The sequence below is a fragment of the Eumetopias jubatus genome, unplaced genomic scaffold (genome assembly GCF_037043125.1).
Source record: "Eumetopias jubatus isolate StellerSeaLion01/CBP00866 unplaced genomic scaffold, mEumJub1_p1.0 scaffold_2, whole genome shotgun sequence".
Classification (NCBI taxonomy): Eukaryota; Metazoa; Chordata; class Mammalia; order Carnivora; family Otariidae; genus Eumetopias; species Eumetopias jubatus.
The window spans coordinates 122,698,736-122,712,828 of NW_028274808.1; the positions used below are offsets into that span (position 1 = coordinate 122,698,736).

A 14,093-nucleotide genomic window follows, 5' to 3' on the forward strand; every position below is an offset into this window, starting at 1 on the left:
ACCAATTCTAAGGTTCGTTAATGGGATGATTTTATATAAGGAAGATACCACTTTTCCCTATTTTAATCTATTAACATAATACCACTGATATTCCAGTTGGACTTTTTGAAGAAATTGATAAACACACTAAAGTTTATGTAAAAAAATAAACAAAACAAGAAACCCAAAGAGAAATTGGGAAAAGCATATGAAATTATTTTGTAGTCGGCATTGATTATTGTTTATTTTATTCTTCTCTATAGAAATTCAACTTATTCCAGAAAGACTCATATTCCTTCTTCTTAAAACTCATTTATTTTTATGTTACTACCATAAGAGTATAAAAATGAATGTTAATGTTTTTAAATTTCAGGGAATAACAATTATTGTAACAGAGCAAAAATAAACTCTCCTAGAAAGTTTGGCAATTACATGACAAAAACACAGGACTCTGACTTCAATGATAAAGTTCTCTTAAAAAGACTCATTGGAGTTACAATTATCAAGTCATTTCTAAGGAAAGAATAAATGCATTTTACAAAACAAATTGGCATGGGAAATAATGTAGTATCAAGTTTCATCTAAGTGTAGAACTCACTATTTCCCCTCGAGGCTTAAACAAATATTACATGAATGAGGGCTCTTATAAAATGTTATGTTTTGAAATAGATTTCATTAATGGTTTCTAGTGATAATTTATTTCTCCCTTTATGCACAAGTCTCTTCTCATACTAATAATGGATAGCTTATTTGCATATAAATAGGTTTCAGTATTTGCAGAAGCAGAGACCAAATATGTTTCTTTTTCTCCCTCTGGACATTGTTAAACAAATAAAAAAAGAAAAGAAGAAGAAGAGGGGAAGACAATACTGCAATAATTAGCAATGAGGAATTATAATAATTTTCTTGACCAAAAATTTTTGCAGGCAACTTTCTTTGGTGTTTTTATTGGTATACTTCATTTCAAAGGTTTAGACCTCTAGTAAAATAATAAAAAAAAGAATCTGCAGTTTTCTCAATGATGCTTTTTGGTATACCTATGGCTCAAATGAAAACAACAAAGCAGCTTGATATTGGTTATTGAAATGTTTACTATGGCCCTCTGGGTATCTTCTTCTAATTAGTTTTTACTGTTTCTGATGAGGGAGTATGTTCCATTCTAGATAAGGTAAATGCCACTTCTGTGACAATATTGCTTAATTAAATAAATCCTTTGTTTTTGAGATAACAAGTTGCATGCTTGTGATTAAGAGAATATTTCCTTCCTTTCAGTTAAAAAATGTACAGATGCTAATTTTTCAGTTATCATATGGTTAAAATTACCAAGTCTTCAAAAAAAAATTCATTATAGAACATATGTCCTCCCTAAATATAATAAGAAGGCCTTTTAAGCCTACTTTCGTTATAACTCACGGTAGACATTAGTAAGGAAAGAACAATTAAATCAGTGCTTTTTAAAGATATCCACTTGATATTTAGCTTCTTGACTTTCAGTGTTTGAAATAGGATATGTTTCTGTATTATGGTTCTTTAAGTGAGTAAGGGGCATCGTCTTATGGTACACGTGGTATTTTTAAGTAATTCCTTCAGGAAATTAAGATAACAGCTGCTTTCTGGTAGGTTCAATATCTATTAATAAATGTGTCTTTCTGACCAGCAGAGGTCACTCAGTGTAAAGTGAATAATGACTTTAGCTTTCAAAAAAGACCGTAAACATGACCATTCTATTTGAGCAATTTTATTTTACTTGATTTCTGTTACTTGCATAAATCCCATTTTCATCCCTTGTTATACATGCTTGCCTAGGTGAGTGAGGTTGTTCCTCGGGGTCCAAGACCTTTCCAAACCTGAAGCCAAAAACATTCTGAAAGAAATAGTGAAGATGCTGTATTTGAATCTATGTTGTTTTGAATATTATACAGATCTTTTCTACCAGTTAAAAAAAAATAAGAGAGAAAAAGTCCTTCAGAGAACATGACACATTGTATTCCGCCACAGAGAGGCAGCCTTCACCAAAAGATGGGACTTAGGGCTGTTTGGTTTCTAGGAAAGCAGCATTTAACTCTCGATTTTTTAAAAATTTTTGTTTGTAACAGGTTTCGAAAGTAGCAGGATGTGGCATCCTTGACAGCTAGTGATGTGACAATATGGAGATTTGAAGACAATTTGATTTTTAGAATTGTGATATTTTTGTTTTCCTTAAATGTGTATGTACTTATAAATTTAAAAATATAGGTGTAAGAGCAAAATTACATCCTTATGGTATGCTAATGAATTAATAATCCAGGAACAAAATCCCTAAATTTATCATATAGACCCCAATTTATTCCATCTTCTAGACCTTATTCACCTTTTATAGAAATGTCATGTTCACGTGAAAGAATAACATTCTCATTTAACTAAGATGATATTTGTTTGGCCAATTTGATATTTTTGGAAAATGCTAGAGACAGCTAAAGATTAAGAAGGCAGTGTGAAGTAGAAAAGAGTTGTTAAAATCATAGAGCCAGTCATAGCTTAGCTATTAACTCAGTTTCCCGGAAAATTTAAATGGTTTAATTTTCCTTTCTTTGAGGGAGGTTCCAAGGATTTAAAGTAGGTTGAATGATGTGTCCTTACTCATCATGTGGCTTTGAGGAACTCTTCTGGGCCACTTTGTCCTCCTTTCCACAGGAGGAAACAAAAATTTAACAAGTTTTAGAGAATTTATGAAGGTCACATGGCTAGTATACAGAAATCTTGAATTTAAATTTTGGTTTAAGATTTATTCTGGGGGTGCCTGGGTGGCTCAGTAGGTTAAGCATCCAACTCTTGGTTTCAGCTCAGGTCATGATCCTAGGGTCCTGGGATTGAGTTCCACGTCGGGCTGCCTGCTCTGCAAGGAGTCTGCTTCTCCCTCTCCCCCTCCCCCTACTCGTTCTCTAAATCTCTCTCTCTCTCTTTCAAATAAATAAATAAAATCTTTAAAAAATTACTTATTCTGGAAAACAGTAGACTAAAATAAAATAGAGATGTGAATATACTTATACTTCACAAAATTTCATCTTCCATGATCATGAAGTAAGTTTTGCACATTTGGCCCCAAATTGAAATAGTGTGACATGGCCATAACAGAGTTCATAATGTGTTAAAAGATATACATTAAAAAAGTAAGTCTCTGGGGGCGCCTGGGTGGCTCAGTCTGTTAAGCATCTGCCTTCTGCTCGGGTCGTGATCCTGGGGTCCTGGGATCGAGCCCCATGTCTGGCTCCCTGCTCTGTGGAGAGCCTGCTTCTCCCTCTCCCTCTGCCTGCCACTCTGCCTACTTGTGCTCTCTCTCTGTCTCTGTCAAATAAATAAATAAAATCTTTTTTAAAAAAAAGCAAGTTTCTGGTGATGGCTATTAAAGAGGGCTCATATTGAATGGAGCACTTGGTGTTATAGGCAAACAATGAATCGTGGAACACTACACCAAAAACTAATGATGTACTGTATGGTGATTAACATAACATAATAAAATAAAAAAATAAATAAAAATAAAGATGATTCCAGTGCAAAAAAATAAAAATAAAAAGTAAGTCTCCTTCCTATCTTAACACTGCCAGTCTCCTACTCCTCTCTCAGGCAATGATTATTCTAAATAATTTACAGACATTTATGTGATATATCATCTAAATATCATTTTCACATTGTAAATAGAAATAAGATCTTAAGGTATCCATTTTTGCATAGACAATTACTGGGAAAGAAAGTAAAATGAAAAGAAAATAATTAAAATGCTTAAGGTCACAGGAATAGATTCTAGTTGACTCAAAAACAGACTCTTCTTTCTTTGGTTTGGCTCGGTTCAGCTCAGTGAGCATTGATGGAAGCTCTACCATAAGTAGGCCCTGAAGCATAAGAGATTCAGATATATTCTGGAGAAATGATAGTCTCATCCATAATTTCAGAAGGTTTTTTCCTCTGGATAACTAATTCTTGAGATTATTTGAGAAAAAAATTTTGATGTTTAGATATATTTGCTAATTGCTACGTATTAAATTGTGGTTTAGAGGTCTAAAGCAATGGGATTTGTTAAAATTTTGTTCTCTTGTTTCCACTTTCAGAGAATATGATTTATTATTTTGGCATGAATCCAAGGAATCTACAATCTGACACTAATCTGGGTGATTCTGATGGCTATGGTCCATGCACTACACTTTGGGAAAGATTAATTTAAATTGTATGGTGCTGAATATGATCCTCTTTGTTTTTTAGTCTTGATATTTCAAGCCATATAATAAGTTCAGCCAGAGGCCAGGGGAGAAACATGTCCACAGCTATGAAAAGGCTATGAATAGGCCCCGTGGGTCGTGGGTATTAAAGCTCGATGAGGAAACCATTTACTATTTGGAAATAAACTGTTAATATAAACAAATCCCACTGTTATTTGTCTTGGTTAAAATTAACTAGTGGTAGTTGATGGGAAGGCTTGCAAGGGAAGAATTCTGCTAAATTCTAGTAGCCTGATATTATTCCATGAAGTTATGGCAATAGTTAGAGAATATTTGTATTACATGATCACAGGAGCAGAGTGAGCAGAGAACCTGTAATGTGAAGGAAAAAAATCTTGTCTAGATTTAAATCTCAGTCTAGATTTAAGTTTACTGAAAGGAGCAAGAAGCTTTCTAAGATATTCAATGGTTAACCTAATAGTTTTTGTTTAATCTCTGATCAATGTAAGTAAAACATTTGCACATTTAAGTTGCAAATAAACATCTTAACCTTTGTTTAATTGGCTTGTCACTAAATTTATCATGTAGGCTCCTCTTCCAGAAAACTCTAAACTCTGTGAGTCTAGCTATATTATAGCAGAGCTAATCGGAGAAAAATTCAAATCTAAACACAATTAGGAGCCTAACAATTTTTAGTAAATTAAAGCAAATGGCAAATAGTTACATTTTAAAGTGGTAAAAATTAGCTGTTTGAATATTTTTGAAAAAAATCATTTATTTTCTATATCTTTCTTAAAGAATTTAGCTTGCTTAATATTAATCAAATGTTCAAAATAAATTTGGTGTTTATATTTAAAGAACTCTAATCACTTAATCTATGACCTGATGTGTTTTACAAAGATATAGCATTGTCATGATTTTTACATATAATGTTTAGAGATAAATGCCAGTCTTAGAGGGAATACCTTACTAATTCAGCTTTAATTGAATGTTAAAATAATGATGGGGATGTAAGAAGACTTGGAATATATGCTGAGACTTTACTTTTTTGCTTAGATAATTTTCTTGGCATTCTAGCTCCAAATATTTAAATAGGAACAGCGGGATGTAAAAACCAAAATTCAGTTATGAAAGGAAAATTTGCAACTCTGCCAGGCCAGTTGTGAGGTATTTTACTTACCTTGAAAACAACTTCATATTTCATTGATTATTTGATTACTTTGTTCATTCATCAATAAAAATCACTCATGTGTTACATATTTATATACTACCTACTCAAAGTAGTAGTGGGTGAAAGATGATCATCCTTCCTTCCAGTTTGTTCCTAAATTCATACAGAAAGTGTATTATACATCTCGATTTACAAGACTAATGAAAGCCATTCAAATTTGCATAATGTACTTATCAGAGCAGGATCAGTTCAAAGACTTCATTTGGTAGGACTTATGGATGGATGCACATTTTGGTAAGAATTTCATTAGAATGTATTTAGAAGTACATGGAAAAACAGACGTTGCTGTCTGAAGATATATTTTAGTCAAGCCAAATCTATCTGATTTTGTATTTCCACGTCATAACAGTGATGGCCCTATTCCTTACTCAATGCTAGGAACACATGTTTTAACAGGTGGATGATTTAGGTAGACTCCAACTGATGCAATTCTCAGTCTACTTAGGTTGGAGTGCATTATAATAGACCATGTCTTAGGGACTGAGTTGGCAATAATTCTTAGATACTCTATAGTAATTTTAAGATATCAATCTCAAGTATTTAAGATCTTATTTCTTAAAACATGTAATTCCCATTTTGTTTTTGATCAGAAACGTTAACAGGATGGTAAAACATACGTGGAATTTTGGTTAAAAGTTTATGCATTATTGAGACTCTTGTCTGTTTTTTCTCATCACCTATAGGCTCAATTTAATAGTCTACAATTATTTGGTCATAATCTGAAGTGCCATTTCATTACCTCACGTCTTAGAAGCAGGAGAAGAGCATTAAACCTAAATGTGGCTTTGACATTGATGATAATAGTTCCTTGTGTACTAATGTTTTGTCTTAGCTATTATTTCATTCGTAGAGCTGAAGAATAAAATCAGCATGAGAAAATGTGTTCCATAAAAACTCAACTCTCTAAATGACATTTTAAAGCCATGTGGTCCGTTTTAATGAACAATTTCCTAGATGCTTTTTAATTCCTAAAGATATGCTCACACATGGGATATTTACTTTTCAGTAGTTTTCTTTCAGCTTCACATGAAAAAAAATGATTTGGTATTCATAAGCAAAATTCACTATGTAATTTATAAATTTAAGCTCGTTATGAAGACAGCCATTTTTTAATCTGAGGTTTTGTAGCTTTATTTATAGAAATAGTTATTTCTGAGTCCACTCTAATGTACCAACATGATTTTTATTTTAAATTATTCATTGTTCCTGTTCTCTCCTATTTTTGCCCTAGAGCATTGGTTGACATTTCATAGAGAGTTGGTTGGCATAGGCTGGAAAATATGTAATTATAAGAATCACCTGCTCTTGAATTCCCATTATATAATAGTCGTGATTCAGGCAGACTTTCCATAGGCGTTTGATTTGGAATGAGAAGTTTTCTTCTTCCATGACCTGTGATTAAAATGTAGCATTTTGGTAAATAAATAGAAGATAATTTCTGCATAATTTATCCATGAATCATAGCTGGTGAAGCAATGTAAATTTTTGACCTGTATTATATAAGCAGTAACATATGTAATTGGAAATATATTTTAAGATCAAGTACAATAAAACTGTTTTTTTTAATGCTCCGTAGCCTAAAGTAAACTAAGTACTAACATGAAACAAGATGCATATTGAGAGTTTTGCTTTACTTAATGCTCCTCAAAGGAATTCCAATAAAAGAAAATCCACTAAAACTACATTTGAATATTTTCTTTTCTTTTAATGAGTTATAATCATGAAGGTAAATATTTATCAGTTGCTGTAGCATGATAGTAAGGACAGGGAATAGACTGTATTTCATTTCATAGTTGAAAATGAAATTTACTGATATAACAGTGTTTGGTTAATAGCCTTACCTGTTGCATTAACCTTTATACATCTTTATGGTTAAAGTCACAATTTTTAATTAATTGACTGTGGAATCATGCATCCAGTTCCTGATGATAAGTTTGTGTTCTTTTCTGCATACTGCAGTAACTGATACATTTTCCCATGTGTAGTTTAGTTTGTATATATCTATTTGTAAAGATATGTACGTATATGTACATTGTTTCTCTGCACTATGAATAGAAATTATATTATTCCAAAGTCATGCATGCAAGATGGCATTTGCTACAACACTTTGTCTTTTAGCAGATCAAGACACTTGAGCTTCTTAGTCCATTCTGACTGCTATAACAAAAATGCTGTAGACAGGGTAGCTTAAATAGTGTAAGTTTATTTCTCACAGTTACTGGAGTCTGGGAAATCCAAAGTCAAGATGTCCAAAGTGACATTTGAATTAGGAAGGGCCTTCCTCCTGACTTGCAGATAGACATTTGTATACACAGCAGAGAAAGAATGAGAATGAAAATATATTCTCTCATGTCTCTTTCTGTAAGGGCAATAATCCCATCGCGAGGGGCTCCACTCTTTGACCTAATTACCTTCTTTTTTTTTTTTTAAGATTTTATTTATTTGAGATAGAACCAGAAAGAGAACAGAGAGGGGAGGGGCAGAGGGAGAAGTGGGCTCCCCACTGAGCAGGGAGCCTGATGCAGGGCTTGATCCCAGGACCCTGGGATCATAACCTGAGCCAAAGGCAGCTGTCTTAATGGACTGAGCCACCTACGTACCCCCACCCCCATTACCTTCTGAAGCCCTCATCTCCAAATATGATGATCACATTGGTGATTAGGGTTTTAATATATGAATTTGGTGGGGGGGGCACAAACATTCAGTTCATAGCAGCTTCCCACAAGGACTTTATAATTTTGTATATCTATCCTATTAATTCAATTGACGTTAGAAGGATTGAAATAGAGCCAAATCTCATCTTTTATTGTAAAAGTTGAAGTATCTTATGTTAATGAAGCTAAAGCCTTAAAAATATTTCATGTGAATTTATCAATTCTAATATATTTTAGTTTTGAAAACATCTTCAGGGATCTATTCTTCAAAGTGGTAGTTTTTAATTGCATGTATACTAGGGAGATGGAGGCATAATTTTTGTATTCTGCTTACATCTTTATATCTACTATTTCACTGTTTATGTCCATTGTCAATATTCTGTGCTCATGTTGTTCTTTCCTCTCTCCACACTTCTTCTCTCCACACTCTCTCTCCTTCCTCTCTCCCTCTAATTTAGTTTCATTCATCATCCCTGTTCCACACACTCCACGGTGACCTGTCTGTGATGTCTCCTCTTGCAACATTTGATATAGTAAGACCTCTAAGCACTCTCTGGAAATACAGGCCTGGCATGTGACAGATACTCAATAAGTATTGGTTAACATGTGAATGGAGAAAAGAAAAAACACCCTCCCTGTTTTCTCTCTTTGATGTTGTACTAGCAGTATTCTACTCACTAGACTATTTCCTTCTTTGACTTTCCCTCTCCCTTCCTATGTGCAGCACCACCAAGTTTCAGTCCTCAGTTATTACATTTTCTCTGTCATGTTCTTTTGCTTAAAGAAACTTCAACTATCACCTTTATGTGAATAACTCCTTTCCTTTTCCCCAGAACAACTTTCTCATGAGCTTCAGTTACGTATTTCCAGTTGTCTTCTGAACATTTCTATTTGGATATGCTGCCATCTTTTCAGACAAAAACTGGTTCAAAACCAAACACACGATGTTCCTCTTCAGTGATATCTCTTCTGTGTTTTCTTATTTTTGTCACAGTGTTGCCTTTTTATTGGCCATTATTTATTTTTATTTTCTTCCAGTCACTATACATATTAAATATTTATTTCATCTCTTAGAAAATATTCTGAGTTGTTCTTCCTTTCCCTTAGCAATGTTAGTAAACTCCTTATTAGTGTCCCTAAAATAAACCATCAAGTCATCCCATCCTATAATGTACTGCCAAAGTTTATTTCATAAACTACCTCTTTCTTCATGAATCTCCTTTAGTGTAAAACCTTCAGGAGCTACCCACTACCTGTGGAATTAGTTTCCAAAAGATTTTTTGTTATTTATTTATTTTTAAAGATTTGTTTATTTTAGAGAGAGTGCACATGTGTGCAAGAGTGGGGGGAGGGGCGGAGGGAGAGAATCTCAAGCAGACTACCTGCCCCTGCTGAACTCTATCCCAGGACCCATGAGATCATGACCTGAGCCAAAACCAAGAGTCGGATGCTTAACTGACTGAGCTACTCAGGTGCCCCTCCAAAAGCTTTAAAAAATTATTAGACAATTTTAGTTAAAAAAATGTATATAGGACCCAAACAAAGAAGAGTAAATCTAAAGCTGTTTTGAATGAAAATAATTCAGGCTCCTATTTGGGCTTTACCTATACATTTTTCCCTAGGCACTTCTGTGGAATTCAGGACACTTTAGAATACAATTTGAAATCTATTGGCTCTAATACAAAATCCTTATTTAGGGTTAGGCCCTAGTCCATTCAACCAGTTTGTTCATTACATCCAGTCGTTCCATGTGAATTCCATCTTTCTACCTTGGCTTCTATTATGTTTAGCACCCAGAATGCTATTCAACTACTTTTTTGCTTCTTTAAGTCTTATTCATATTTCCGAATGCATTTCAAGCACTACATCTTTGCTGAATTTATGAATGCCTTTTTAGGAAATAAAAAACTTGGGTGTCTTTTTTCATGATCTATATGTATCTTGGGAGGGCACTGTTTTCTTTTTTGGGAAAATACTTCTGTATTACATTTAATTATTAGATAGACAAATGTCACTTTTTTGTGCTTATTATATTTTAAAACCCTAACCTGAATGATTTTAAGCATTCAAAAAAAATGGGTCCAAGATTGTTTGATGCTAAAATTATACATTAAGAGCACAAATCTAAGAATAATAATGTGACCCAAATCAATAATTTTAACATACTTTATTATTTTCTACATTTGTTTTCTTTTAGGGCCTGCAACATATGACCCTGTTTTAAGGAAATCTTGCTCCATACCCTTATTTGTTAAAGCATCAAAGCGTTTTAAAGATTCCAAAGAGATTACTCCTGGTCCAGCGACATATGAGGTTTGTCAATAATATATTTCTTTTATCAGTAACAAAAGAATAGAATAATTTCCAGAAAGTACTGAAAATGTCTACATTTTTTATAGTCTACGTGTTTTATTCATATTTGACTAATCAAAATCTTTTGGTTATGGAAGGCATTTTTAAAAAATTTATTTATTTATTTATTGAGCAAGAGAGAGCATAAGCTGGTGGGGAGGGGCAGAGGGAGAGGGAGAGAGAATCTTAAGCAGGCTCCACACTCAGCATGATCCTAAATTGGGGCTTGATCTCCCTGAGATCAAGACCTGGGCTGAAATCAAGAGTCTGACACTTAACTGACTGAGCCACCCAGGTGCCCCAGAAAGGCATTTTTAAATACATTCTGACATTTTTTTAAAGATTGATTTATGAATTATTTAATTTATCAATTTATCTATAAATGTCCACTACAGCATTGATATATATATATTTTTTACATCTCTGCAACTTTAAAAACTAGTTGTTTACATACACAAATGGAAAATTTTAAATATTTATTGCAATTATGAATTTATTAGACAGCTCAGAAGGTAGAGTGTTGGTCCAATAAAATCATGTATTGATCTTTTAACTTCTTTTAATAAGTATAGATGCTGTAGTTTAGATTCATAATAAATAAAGGACTCTTTTAAGCTCTGGGCCTTCTGATTATAAGGAGGCTTAAGTAAATCTGCAGGTTTTAAATCTGTGTTCACAATTGGCCTTAATTCCTCATCTAGGATGAATAAGTCCCCCATTCCCACTCTACTATTAAAAGAAATATTTTATAGTGGCCTATAGCAAGTAATTTAAGAATTAATACTCAGTGCAAACCACAGTGAATATTGTTTTCTGGGTTAGTTAATGACAAGTTCATTTTTCTTGAATGTATGCTTTCTACTTATTTAAAATGTCATAATCTAAATAATTCTTCAGCATTCTGCCAAAGCAAATTCATAATATAACATATGGAAAAAAAGAAAAAGAAAATAAAATGAATGATAAAAGAGTTGTTATTTTACTTGTGGGTTGTTGATTCCCCCAAAAGACCACTGCTAATTCCTACTGATTAAGCAATGCTAATTTCATTTACTTCAGAAAGGGAGAATCTGCTAGATGGTCTTAATAGTTTTTCTGAAGGTGCAAGTCAAGGGACGTATGATGTTTTAGGACCTGGGCTGTGTGATGTAAGACAGGTCTTACAAATGGGGATTTGGTTGGGATTGGGCAAAGTTTATGACTTGTTTACTTTGAGTTATTGGGTGCAGCGAGGGAGTGTCTTGAGGCAAGTCTTGATCAGTAAGCTATCAGTCTTCATAAGTTAGGTGGTATAGCTGTTCATAGTCTGATCATATTATCATATTAAATCATTAGCTGAACCCTTCTCCCCTACTTTTTAAAACTGATTTTAATGGTATTTACAAATAATAAAGTCAGTAAATCTAATGTTATCCTTTTATTTTGTGATACATTTATCATAGAAGATGTATTTACTAGTCTTCTAGTATTTAAAGATGTTCTTTTTATTTCATAAGATTTTATAATTATATTTATACTTCCTCATAGTCATTTACTAGAGCAAATTATTTTCTATGTCAAAGGAAAACATTTATTGGGTTAGTGATGATGTTTATTCAGGTGTTGCCTGAAATTTCAGACTAATATTTCCTATATATATATATATATACTGCACTGCAAGGTAACTTTCCTGTTGAGAAATGAGTAATATTTTTTGCCTTCCAACACCATTTGTTTTTTCTTTAATATTTGAAAACTTTTTTGAACAGGTAATTTTCCTTAAAAATTTTCCTTCTTATAAGAAAAAGTTATTTTTAATCAGATAGGCCAATAAATTACTAAGTCCTTTTATTATAACTTGCTCATATTTTTTAGTTTGATACTTTTTTATCTATTGACTTTAGTAAGTTTAAGTTGGTAACTCTTGAGAAGATATTTGCCTAAATATTTTACTTTTTTAACAGAAAAAGATGGTTCTAGAAATTTAGAACATTGTTTTCAGACTGCAATATTATGTTCTACTTAAAAAGTGCTTAAATTTGTAGGACTTGTGCCATCATTGGTTATAGGTTTTCAGTGTCACATATGCATACCGGATCCAACTTATCCAATGTGGGTGGTACTTACAATAATATCTATAATAGCTCTCTTAAGTTACGAAACCACTTTTGCAAAGTCTGCTTGCCATTTTTATTCTTGTGTGAATAATCTTTTGAGTTTCCCAGGCAGAATTAGTGTTTTCCTTTTTTTTTTTTTTCTCTTTTTGGTGTGTGTGTTGGGGGGAGTGGTCAGAGTTGTCATTGGAACATTATTCACTATCTTTCAATTATAAGCTAATCTGTTTTTCTCTTTTGCTCCTTCCAGTTGTTGATATTTATTGGTTCACTATCACTGACCCTTTTGAAGATAAAATGAAAGCTAGGGGCTTTTTACTTAGGGAGAAAATTTTGCATGTATGCTCATAACAAAAACCTGTGTATACAATTTTAGATGGTTTATTAATCTACAAAAGCTCACTTATGGCTTCAATCAAGAACTCCCAATAGTAGATTCTGAACTCCATGAGAGCAAGACTTATTTACTTTTATTTTATTAGGTCTTCAACCACAGAATCTGGCATATAGTAGCATATTAATAAACGCTTATAGTATAAAGCAACAAAATGGTTAATGCTAGGATTTTCTTCCCAGGATTAAATCATTAATCTTTACCTATGAATAAAGATTTACTTACTAATTTAGTTCTCAGTGAGAAGAATATGTATATGTCCTTTTAAAACAGCAGCAGGTTTTACTGACAAATTCACATTCTCTTGTTGAGTAAGTCTTCTCACTAAATGCCAACTTTTTAAGGTTTACATGAGGGACTACATTATTTTCTGGAATTTAAAATTGACAGTTATTGTATGAGAATATTTTAAAAACTAGATAGAAGAAATTTCAATGAATTTAACTTAAAAAAATCCTCATTTAAATATACAGAAAAATTTAAATACACCTCTCTTTAAAACAAACTCTACTGAAATTAATTGAAATTTAATAATACAAGTAATTTAAAATATGTTTTCTACTTTTTGAGATATAATTGATGTAGGTATGTATTATAAATTATTGCCACAATGAGGTCATAATAAATGATGCCATCACCTTGCATAGTTACCATTTTTTTTGTGTGTGTGGCGATAACAGTTAATACCTACTCTTAAAGGTTAAGACCTATTACCTTGAAGTAATAACATAGTATTTTTAACTATAGTCACCACCATGCAGTATATAAGATCTCCAGAATTTGTTCATTTTCTAATAGAAGGTTTATACCTTTTACCCAATTTCTTTCTATTTCTTCTATTTCCTAGTCCCAGGCAACCACCATTTTACTATGTCTCAATCATTTCAGCTGTTACATACAAGTGAGAACATACAATATTTATCTTACTCTGTCTAACCTATTTCACTTAGTATAATGCCTTCAAGATCCATCCATGTTGTCACAAATGGCAGGATTTTTTTTTTAATGGTGGAATAATATTCCGTTGTTATTCACACACACCACAACTTCTTTATCCATTCATCCATTAATGGATGCTTATATTATCCTATATCTTTACTACTGTGAATAATGCTACAGTGACAGGGGAGTACAGATGTCTCTTCAAAATAATAATTCATTTCCTTCAGAATATATACCCCGAAGTGGAACTGCTGG

At 32.7% G+C, this 14,093-nt stretch overlaps 1 protein-coding gene across 1 annotated transcript in view; it reads left to right on the forward strand.

Moving 5' to 3' along the window:
• Positions 1 to 14,093, forward strand: part of STPG2 (sperm tail PG-rich repeat containing 2) — a 517,945-nt gene that overhangs the window by 296,056 nt on the left and 207,796 nt on the right. The window contains exon 12 of the mRNA XM_088020218.1: positions 10,255 to 10,374. Coding sequence (XP_087876344.1) covers positions 10,255 to 10,374 — 120 coding nt within the window. The remainder of the gene's footprint in view (positions 1 to 10,254; positions 10,375 to 14,093) is intronic.